The sequence below is a fragment of the Chlamydotis macqueenii genome, chromosome 3, assembly GCF_036417535.1.
Source record: "Chlamydotis macqueenii isolate bChlMac1 chromosome 3, bChlMac1.mat, whole genome shotgun sequence".
Taxonomy (NCBI): Eukaryota; Metazoa; Chordata; class Aves; order Otidiformes; family Otididae; genus Chlamydotis; species Chlamydotis macqueenii.
The window spans coordinates 52,126,651-52,137,372 of record NC_141558.1 but is presented as its reverse complement, the minus strand read 5'-3'; the positions used below and the strand labels follow the sequence as shown (position 1 = coordinate 52,137,372).

Sequence of the window (10,722 nt, the reverse complement as noted above, 5' to 3'; positions counted from 1 at the left end):
TATTACCAACAGTATCAGCTGGAAAGGACCTCAGAAGGTTGCGTTGCTTGGCTCCAAAAAATTCCTCTCCGGTGCTCTCCTAGTGCAGATTATCACATACACAGCCACAAGAATTAATGTAAAAATCCCAAGTCCTGGAACATGTACCTACTTGGCGATAACAACGTGTACAGCACCAGCAATGCTTCCCTGTACTGCTGTTCTGAAATCGGAATTGTGTTAGGTAAAAAAAAAAAGAAAGAAGAAAAAAAAACTTTTTAATTGAATAATGGCTTTGCCATTTTATCTAGGTTCATCATAGCTTTGAGAACTGATATGCTATGTATCCTGTTTGGGTCTTTCTAACTGAAAGTATTAATCTCCTGTTTCATCTGGTATCTTGGTAGTCCTGTTCTGTTGTCGTATAGCCAAGACTGAAGGCAAAGATGTATAAACAATACTCATAACACTTCTCAAGAATTCAAAACATTCAGAAAACCTTTACTGAAGTTTTACGCCATCTCTATCACATAACATTATCCATACCATAAAATAGGGGCATTCTGAAGCCGAGTGTCTTGCTTTTGTATAGAAAGTGTACTCAATAATACAGCCCCAAATTTACATATTACACTTTGGTCACTCATCTTCTTATCCATAATCACCATTTTTATCCCATTGCTGACCCTCCTCTGATCTTCCCAACAGGCAACATTCCTGCTTCAGAGGGCTCTCAGCTCAACAGTTGTCTCGGTAAGCGCCTCACGAAACACACTGCTACTTCAACTCCTCAAGCAAGCAACAGGTCTGAAAAGCTGACCACCACACACCACTTGCTCTCCCCAGGGCAATCTCATACGCAGACTTTCAGCAACCTTGTACGTCACTGCAGCATCACCTCTTACATCCCTTTATTCGAGGAAGAGGAGGCTGCCCAGCCTGCTTGCCTCTGCCCTGCTGGACTCGGTTGCAGTCGCAATAGTTCCCATTCATTCTCAATTAGCTGAGGTCCCTGGAATTGTAAAGCAGACAAATTAACCTCACTGTCTACAGTATGTTATGAACACAATATACTATTTTCACTTGCTGCATACTTCAGGAAAGAAAGTACTTGCTTTATTCCACCCCAGTGACCTAAGCAGGGTAAAAAAATTGGCCATAACCTAGAAACAGGAGGCTTTCAACTAAGGTACATCATTATGGAAAGCACATTTTATCTCACTCTCTTAAAATCGAACAAACGAACACTGAAATAAGTCGGGTACCCCAGCAATGACCTTTTAGTGCTCATTCACTATACAAACAGTATGAAGACTGAATTCACAGGACTGATTTTGCAGGAAACCATTAACTGGTAGTATGGCTTCAGACTAGAATGTGTATTATTCTAGATTTTTTATAAAAAAAAAGCAATATAAAAGGACTTGCAACTTAGAAACTAACCCAAATCATCAAAGCAGATGAAGACCTTTGACCTTTATCTAATCATCTGCAAGTGCAGTTCATGAGTTAGCGGTTTCAAACAGCATAAGGTAACCAAAAACATTCCTAAAACACAGACAACATCCTTCCGCAATAATAAAGGAGTAAAATACTTGCATGTGCAATGTTTGCATCATATAAAACCAACAGGAGCTTTTAGGTGGGTAGAAGGTGATACATGGACACTTCATTGGTATACTGCGGTTGTGTACACAAGCGGGAAGGTGAACGCGCTCCAGTAGAAGCCAAAGCCTTGGCTCCATTTCCCTCACCCAGCTTTGCCTTTCCCTTTTCTTGCCTTGCTTCCTTGCCTGAGGGCAAAGTCTCTATAATTTCACATTAATAACTATCAGGACCAAATACAGAACTCGAGTACTTGAGGTCAGACATTGTGATTTGGAGAGTCTGAAATTAAGTTCAGATACTACCAAGATAGGCACGAAATTTGAAAGGACTTTTGTACAACCAAGTTTTGACCTTGAACAAGGAAGACTGTTGCCTCAGTCTAAGTAAATAAACATAAAAGAAGTAAATCTCTAGAGCCCCTAGTCAGGGAAAACCAGATTCCACTGTTAAGTTTTACCTAAAAATATGACATTGTTTCAGCACAACAGAAATTACTTTGTTCATAGCAGTAATAACATTCTGCTTAAGAACCACAGCAACCCAGAAGATAAGAAAATCAACTGGTAATCACACATTTTAATGTCACATGCATTCCAATTCTGCGAGAATTTATTGAAATTACAATACTTATGATTAGCATTTTCACTGAGGCAACCAACGCAATAAAAAAAAAAGGTATAAACCTTTTTCAGTAAGAAGATTAACCGTCTCAACAGCCACTATCACCCAGCCCCTTCATTTTCCTTGTACATAAATAAGAATATTCTACAATTGCCCAGGAGTGACCACTCAGTTCCTCAGGGACTGAAGGAGGAGGGATGCTCTTGCACAATTCCTTGGCAGTAGGAAGCAGCTCAAAACTCCTCCATTTCCACTATTCCAACCCCCTTCTAATTCCCATCTTCTTAAACTGCTCAGTGGAAAATTGGTGTAATTGAACTTCACCCGACTGCTGGGACCAGAAGAGTAGACCATGCAACTGGTCATCTTAAGACCTATTTTTGAAAATCTACTAATACTAAGACTTGGAAAGGGATTTCAAGTCAAGCCAAGCCACAGAATGATGAAGCCCCAGGGCAGGAGTTCAGCTGCTGGGGCAGGAGCGATTCTGCACCGCCAGGAACTGAAAAGACTTCAGAAAACACCACCAGCTGAGCAACGAAAGAACAGGAAAGTTTGAGGTGAGCAGATTGGGAAGAATCTGAAAAAGAACTTTACTAGCAATTATTTTCTTCATATGCACACATGTAATTTGACAAAGAAAAAAAAAAAGAAAGAAGAAATTCAGACTTCTCTTTAAGAATCCTTGGATTTAAATATATATATATTTATTAAAAAGAGACATTGACTCTATGGCCAAGACATCATGCGTCTCAGAACAGGTTTTTACAGCCATGTTATAAAAACCCCTTAGCAAAGCAGTTATGCACTAGACTTCAAACACATGTACTCCAAGAATGACACTGGTGTGGAGGATCTTGTTTTACATCCGTTTATTTTTGTCCCTCAGCAATTATAGCATAGTTTCAATACATTTCTAAAGCTATAGAGAAATACCAGGGCAACTAGAGTACATACAAGCCAAAGTTAAAATGGTAGACAGCTGAATAAAAAAAAAAAAAAAAAAAGAAAACAAAAAAAGAAAACAAAAAAGTATGCATTCAGCAGGAACTGTACTATACTTCATTCAGTTTAGGCTTTGTTCTTTAGGGAACAAGGTGCTAACGTGCCATTTTCTCATAAAATGAATCATAATTGCTTCCAAAGAGTTTCTGCTGAAAATTTAGGTGGAAGCAAATAAGTGTAACACTAAACTTTCTCCTATAAACTTAGAAGCCACACTTTCTTGAATCAATTTCCACCCTCCAAATACCACTGTTGCTTTTCTTGCATGAACCCACTGTTTTATTAAGGCATAATATGCCCTGAGCAATATGCTGGAAAGTAGCCAAAAAGCCTAACAATTAAAGGCAAGCACCAAGTGATTATTTTTATAGACAAATTTTGAAATCTGTTTTGTAACTCACCTGTACTTGGGAGTAGCACTTGAGGGAAAAAAAAAAAAGAAAACTATTGCTTTTAATTACTTTGAGTAAAATGGCAGTGTTAATTCCCACTTTCTCCCTCCAGGCTGAAGTTTTCAAGCTAATCATCTAGGTACCCCTGTAGGACCACCACACCAAAACGTAAGTGGGACACCTGTTCAAGAGCTTAATTTTTCAGCAACTTGGTGTAAAAATTACAGTGCCCCACCCTAAGCAATTCAAATTAAATCTTATTTTCCTCAAGAAGCAAGACTCATATGCTGGATACCTCTGGTCTTAAAAGCAAGATGGAGCCTGGACAGCAGAATCATACACTGTATATGCTCAGACTGCCTTCCAGTCTTCTTCTTAAAGCCAGAAAAGTCCATCAATTACCTGGTGCGCTGCCCAATTTCTCTAAAAGATGCACAATATTACAGAGTTCAGGATCTAGGAAGGCTGTTTTCAAAGCCAGTGCTAACAGCACATGTTATTTTCTCTGTACAAATTTAGGCAATACTGGCTAGTCCCTTTAAGCTACCAGAGTATCCATAAAAGAAAGACAACCAAATTATACATTTTATTCACATTTATTTTTCGCTTTTAGTGTGCTCACAGAAAATTAGAACACCTTAAGCAGGAGTTTAATAGCAATTTTTGTAAGCAAAGTTACATTCCATCTCTAAGTCAAATTGGTCAAAGCTTCTCCAGTATTTACAAAAACATGATAGACAAGATGCTACACAAAAAAAAAAAAACATTGCATCTGAAGAGTTTTCCTTTATTTTCAAAGACAACTGGAAAAGAAAGCATTGTCTGCTGTAATCAAAAACATACCACAGTATAAACAGTAACCATTCCACTTATCACAGCTTGGTTGAGTTTAAAATTTTGTGTTTAAAAGGTCCAAGATGACTGTAGTTTTACAAAAATGGGCAGGGTGGAAAGAGTTGCAAACTTCATGTGCTTCTGGATATCAAGATTTGTTTTTGTTTTTGTTTTTTTATACAACAGTCACAGTTAAAAACACCCTGCTGGTAATACATAATTACACTTTATTAAGGTCATAAACCAGCAATAAACAATAAAGCCTATACAACTTGTATTTCTACTTAATCACTGACTGATACAGCTAACATGAGATAAGTGAAAAGTTCCTATGGTTTAAATGAATTCCTAAGACTATGATCTCTTTATCTGGGTATTGATTTTTATTATTTTTTTTTCCTTTTTCCTTTCCTTCTTAATCAAGACTTGTAGTGTTGTAAACCTTATAGAACATCTGCCTCACAAAATACATCGTAATAACTTTCTTTTAAAAAAAAGACTAACCCCTTACATCATTTCTGGCGGGGCGCGCTCCCGACAAGGGCTGCGCACCCCGGGGTTCCCCACTGCGGCCCCTGTCACTTCATTTGATATCCCTTATTGACCCACCCATCTCCTTCATATATGGGCATGTCCATATAGACCGATCGGGAAAAATTTTATAATATGAAAAGAGTTGCAAAGTATGAAAAAAACAAAACAAAACAAACAAACAAAAAAAACCAAAACAAAAAACAAAAAAAAAAACCCGAACCAACCAAAACAAAACATTAATACTGATGAAAAAAAAACCAAAACAAAAAAAAACCCCAAATATAGAGGGTGGGAGAGGAGGGCAGAGGGGGGCCCCCCTCCGCCCGTTGGAATGGCGGCAACACACAACGATTTGAGATGGGAGCTGCGGGGGGGAGAGAAAAAAAAGAAACGAGACATCTTTTAAATCAATCCCTGGTTGTAGACAAGTTCTCCGAGACCAGTACCTGGCACCACTCCAACAAACAAACAGGGGGGAAGAACAGTCCGTCGGCGAGGGGCGGCGGCGGCGCTTACTCCGCCGGCTCGGCGGCGGGTCCCTCCGGACTGCTCTCGGAGGGGGGCTCCGGCCGCCCCGCCGCCGCCTCCTCCGCGGGGGCCGCCTCCTGCTCGCCGCTACCCGCCTCGCTTGTAGCGGCGCCGGCGGCCGCTGCCTCCTCCGCCTTCCCTTTCCCCTCCGCCTGCTGCTGCTGCTGCTGCTCCTCCGCTGCCGCCGGGGCCTCTTCTCCCGCCGCCTTCTCGGGGGCGGCCTCGTCCGATTTGGCCTCCTGCGAGTCCCCCGCCTCCTCCTTCGCCGCCTCGGCGCTGCCGGCGGCGGCCGCGCAGGACTCCTCGGCGGCGGCCTTACCCTCCTCGCTGCCCGCCGCCTCGGGGGCCGCCGCCTCCTCCTTCCCGCCCTCCGCCGCGGCGGCGGCGGCGGCGCCGCCCTCGCTCTCGGCCCCCTCGCCGGCCTCCTTCTTGTTCTTCTTGAAGGAGAAGCCGCTCAGCTTAAAGGACTTTTTGAAGGAAAAGCGCTTCTTTTTTTTTTTCGGGGTCTCGCTGCTGGACGAGGGGGTCGCGCCCTCCTCAGTCTTGGGGGAGGCCTCGCCCTCCGCCGGGGAGGCCGGCTCGGTGCTCTCCGCCTCGGCCGCCTCCTTTTCGGAGGCGGGCTCCGACGAGGCCGCCTCCTCCTTGCCCGTCTCCTCGGCGGGCGCGCTGCCGTTGGCCTGCACCTCCTCCTTGCCCGCCTCCGCCGCCGCGGGGGAGGCGTCGCCGTTCACCTTCACGTGGCCGTTCTCCTGCAAGACAGCGACCGGCGTTACCGGCGGGGCCGAAAGGGAACGAGGGGGACGCGGGACACCACCGCCCGCCCAGCACCCTTTCCGCGCCCGCTTTCTGCCCGCCGCGGTTTAGACACCCGGGCCCGCCGCCGCCCCTCGCCGCCCGGGCGCCCCCAGCGGCGGGCGACGCGCGACGGCAGAGACGGCCACCAGAGGGCGCCGCGGTTCCACGCCAGCGGCGCGCACCCCCGCCCCCGGCGCGCCCCGTCCAGCCGCGGCGGCGGCGCGGGGCGGGGAAGGCTGACAAAGCTTCGCCCGGCCAAGCCCCGGCCCCCCGCCCGCCGCGGCCCCTCTCCCTCCGGGCGGTGCGGCGAGGCGGCCCCCCCCGCCCCATACACACACACACACACACACACACACACTCCTCCCCCGCCCCCCTTCCCCGCGCCGCATTTGCATCTTTCAGGCGCCCGGAGCGCGACTGGCGGCCCCCGGGTGGCAGCTGCGGGGGCGGCGGGGGGTGCCCGCCCGCAACAACGCCGCTGCAGCGCGGGGCAGCGGCCAAGCCCGGCAGCCGGCTCACGCGTGGAGGGGGGGGGGGAGGCGGGTGGCAGAAAGCCATGCCCCGCGGCTGCCGACCCCCACTTCTTCGGCGGAGCGGCCGCGGAGGGGGGCGCAGCCCCTGCCCCGCGCTCCCGCCCAAGGGGGCTGCCCACTGCCCCCGTCGCCGAGCCCCCAGCCCGGTCGTCCCCGGCCCCCGCCGCTCCGCAGCCACCCTTCCGCGCTAGGCACCGAGCGTCTTCGGGAAGCGGAGGTTAAGCGGGCAGAAAAGCCAAGCGGTGTAAGATCCTTCCGTTTACGAGCCATTGGTACACCTCACCACAATACACGAGGGATTTAAAAAAAAAAAAAAAACAAACCCCCCCAAAAAAGAAGAAAAAGATGTGCCCCCTGCTCCCCCCTCCACCCGCACGCAGGAAAGATAAAGGAGCAAATCATTCAAAGCAGAGCCCGTTTAAAAAACAAATAAAGAAATTATTCCTTTGCCTCGAGTTGCAAAGATAAAAGGATCGACCGTATTCTCCATTGAATGTGCCACTGGGGCATCAAAGGAAGAAGAATTAAACAGGATGCGAAAGAGAGTCCGTCGAAGTTGGCTTAAAAAACGGAGTAGGTTTAATTTTTTTTTCAATTTTTTTTTTTTTTTTTTACCTGTCCATTCGCCTTGGATGGAGATGCAGCCACTGCTTCCCCAGGTTTCTCGGCGGAGGCTTCGCCCTTTGCAGCGGTCTTGGAGAACTGGGCACCCATGCTGTCTTATTCAACAAAGAAACTCAACAGATCCAAAAGGAGGGGAAACAAAGAGCGTTGGGTTGGTATAAATACTGGGCGACCAGCAGCAGCAGCAACACACACACACACCAGAGGGGAAAAAAAAAGAGAAGAGAGAACAGAACCGATTATAATGCACTCCTTTTAAAAAATTTAAAGTTGAAGAGATCAAAAAGCAGCAGCACAGGAGGGAGGGGAAAAAAAGGGAGGAAAAAGTCGAGCAAAAAAAAAAAAAAAGGAGCCCAAGTTTAGTAAAAAGAAGTAATAAAAAATCCCAGATTTGTAGCCGTACTGTAGACAAGGAGAAAATGGAGAAATCTCCCTGGTTGCTAATAAGATGCGGAGTCCAACGCCCAAGTGCACAGATGAATGGGCTTCCCGAGCGGTGACGGCAGCCCTCCGCCCGGCACCGGCCAATCGCCGCCGCGCCACACAAAGGGGGGCGGGGCCTGGCCGCCCGGCGAACAATGGAGCCGCGATGGCAGCGGTTTGAAATCAGCCCCCGGCCGATAATGAATGTGCCTCTCCGGCGCGGCGCGGGCGGGCGCGGGCAGCTCCGCGCCGGGGAGCGGACAAAACACCCCGAGAAAAGCGGGGCGGGCGGGCACGAGTGTGAGTGCGAGTGGAAGTGTGAGTGTGAGTCCGAGTGTGCCTCTGTCCCGGCCCCGCCGCCCGCCCCCACCCGCTGCCGCCGTGAGAGAGCAACAGATCGTGTGTGCGAGCCTGGGGCGGGGGGAGAGGGAAGGAGGGGATTTGCTGCTGCTGCTTTTTTTTTTTTTCCTCCCCATCTTTGCCTTTTTTTTTCTTTTTCTTTTCTTTTTTTTCCTTTTTCTTCCCTGGGTTTAATTGGTCGCGATTGTTAAATCGCCCCCAATTTTGAAGGTATTTGAACCACGTAGGTCGGGTTTCGCCAAACGGAGATCACGAGTGGAAATTAGTAGGTCTGTAGGCCAGATGTTGCGAACGCTGAAGCAGCGGCGGCGGGGGCCGCTGCCGGAGCAGGAATGGACCCCTCCCCCTCTCCCCCCCCCCCCGCGATATTGGCTTGGAATAAAATATTTTGCCATTAGCCTACGGCTCTAATTAAATTCCGCCGTCTGATTATTCCCGATTTGTGTTTTTAAAGTGTTTTCTGAGGCGGTGACCCATTTCAAGACTGCGTTTCCACGCGCTCGAGGAGTGGGCGAAGCGGCGTTATATCAGGGGGATGGTTTGCGCTCCCCCAAAACGCCAGCCCCGGCCCCGTATTTACCTTGAATTTAAACCCTCGACTAAGATGTAAACCCGAGACGACGGGATGCGAATTAACGGCGACCTCGAGAGCTCGGCAGCGATGGGGTGGGGGAAATATCACGGATCCGACCGGTTTCCTTTCCCCGGGGAGGGGGCGGCCTGCGCGGGGAACTGGCCGTGCGGTGCGGGGAAGGCTGGCCCAGACCCACCCCCCCCCGCCCCGACACCCCCACCCCCTTCGTCAGAACGATCGTTCCCCCAAACTCGGGCGGTCTCCGCCGAACGCCTGTTGTTTACAAACACGGATGTTGAAACGACTCCGAGAAGCAGGGGCTGTGGAGCGGGGAGGCCCGGCCCAGCCGCCCACCTCCCTCTCCCCGCGACTAACCCGGGGCCGGGGGGCTTTGTGCGGCAGCCGCCGTTCGGTCACCCCGGCCGGGGGAAGAGCAGCTGCTTATTTTCAACCGGTGGAGGGAATATTTCGCTTCTCGGGGGCACCGGCGGCATTTGGTTGGGTGTTTTTTTCGGAGCGGGGGGTGGTTGGGGCCTCTCCCCCCCGCCGTGTTTCACGCCCAACTCCCCTGCCGCCGCTCCCTTTGTCTCGGCCGCCGCCGCCCGCCCCGCCGAGCCTAGCGCAGCGGCCTCCCGCTCCCCACTCCCCGCCCCTCACCCCGCACTGGCATCACCCCCGCACTCCCCGGGGCCGGCAGCAGGCCCTGCCGGGGTGAACGCCTATGGCGGGCTGGGGGTGCCGCCGCCGCGGCCCGGGGCTCTCTCCCTCGGCGGGGCCGCGCCGCCGGGCGGTTTCCTTGGCGACGGCCGGGGGGCGGCGGGGGCTCCTCGGCGAGGGTGGCCCTGCCCGCCCCGGCGTCACCTGCGGCCGCTGGCCCCGCCGCTGCGGGGCTGGGCTGGGCTGGGCTCGGCGGGGCCGGGGGCGCCGCGGCGGCCGGAGCCGCTCTCCGGGGGTCCCTCGCGTGCCGCCTCCTGCCGCCCCCGTCCCCCGCCCCGGGACAGCGGAGCGCGGCAGAGGGCACCGGCGGCAGAAGGGGACGGGGAGAGCCGCGGAGGGCTCACCTGCGGCGGGACGGCGAGGCGGGCGTGTGGCACCGACGGGCGTGGGGCACTGACAGCCGGACGGCTTCCTTCGTCGTGATCCTCCTCCGCTTCCCAAGGGGACTCCAGGCGTGGTGTTTGCTCTCCTCCTTTAACCTGGATATGAAGCAGATCGTGATTTTATTGTTGTTGTTTTGGGGGATTTTGGTTTTTGTTTTGTTTTGGTTTTGTTGTTGTTGTTGTTGTTGTTGTTGTTTTGGGGGTTCCCCCACCCCACTGGTTGATATAACGGATCACCTGAGAAGACCTGCTGGAAGACCATGACAGGACTTCACAACCAGTATCGAAAGTCCTCCATCTACCTCTCACGGCTATATGCAATTTCACCTGCCTGGGCATACGCAGGTTTTACTTTCCAGGGTGGCTACATCTGAATTTCAGAGTAGCGTCACTAAAAAATTTCACAGTGACTGTGGGAGTTTTGATGGTATATGCTTTGCGTTATGCTTTTGATATGTTTTTAAACTATTTCAATGGTTTACAACTTTAAAAGAAAAAAAAAAGGAAAAGGAAAAGCCGTGGCTGATGTTATTCTAGATGCTCAGTTCCACAAGTTCTTCTGCAGAGCCTCTGGACAAGCAGGAAATCTGGAATACAAGTACACTCCCTCTGTCAGTCCCAGTGCACTACAACCTGGACAGCTCTCTCTGCTTTCTAACCCAAACCGTTGAATGTGAGGCGCAAATACAAGATCTAACCTCTCGATTGACCTCTTGAGCCCACCAGTTACCAGGCTGCTCCTTGTCACACCACACCTCTAAGCGTCACGCCAACAGATACGCTGGAGGGGAGATTCCTCATTATTAAACTTG

At 50.5% G+C, this 10,722-nt stretch overlaps 1 protein-coding gene across 2 annotated transcripts; it reads right to left on the bottom strand.

The window, feature by feature from the left end:
- Nucleotides 1–2,893: 2,893 nt before the first annotated feature.
- On the bottom strand, nt 2,894–10,000 carry MARCKS (myristoylated alanine rich protein kinase C substrate). 2 transcript variants are annotated; one of them, XM_086745047.1, is made up of 3 exons: nt 9,872–10,000; nt 7,445–7,617; nt 2,894–6,250 (listed from the first exon to the last, which is right to left on the bottom strand). In XM_086745047.1, exons 2-3 carry the CDS (start codon nt 7,541–7,543, stop codon nt 5,486–5,488), a joined length of 864 nt encoding a protein of 287 aa, XP_086601173.1. In that variant the 5' UTR covers nt 7,544–7,617; nt 9,872–10,000; the 3' UTR covers nt 2,894–5,485. The 2 variants fall into 2 exon arrangements, with proteins under 2 accessions (XP_086601173.1, XP_086601172.1); XM_086745046.1 differs by lacking the exon at nt 9,872–10,000 and adding an exon at nt 7,857–8,249.
- Between the last annotated feature and the right edge of the window lie 722 nt (nt 10,001–10,722).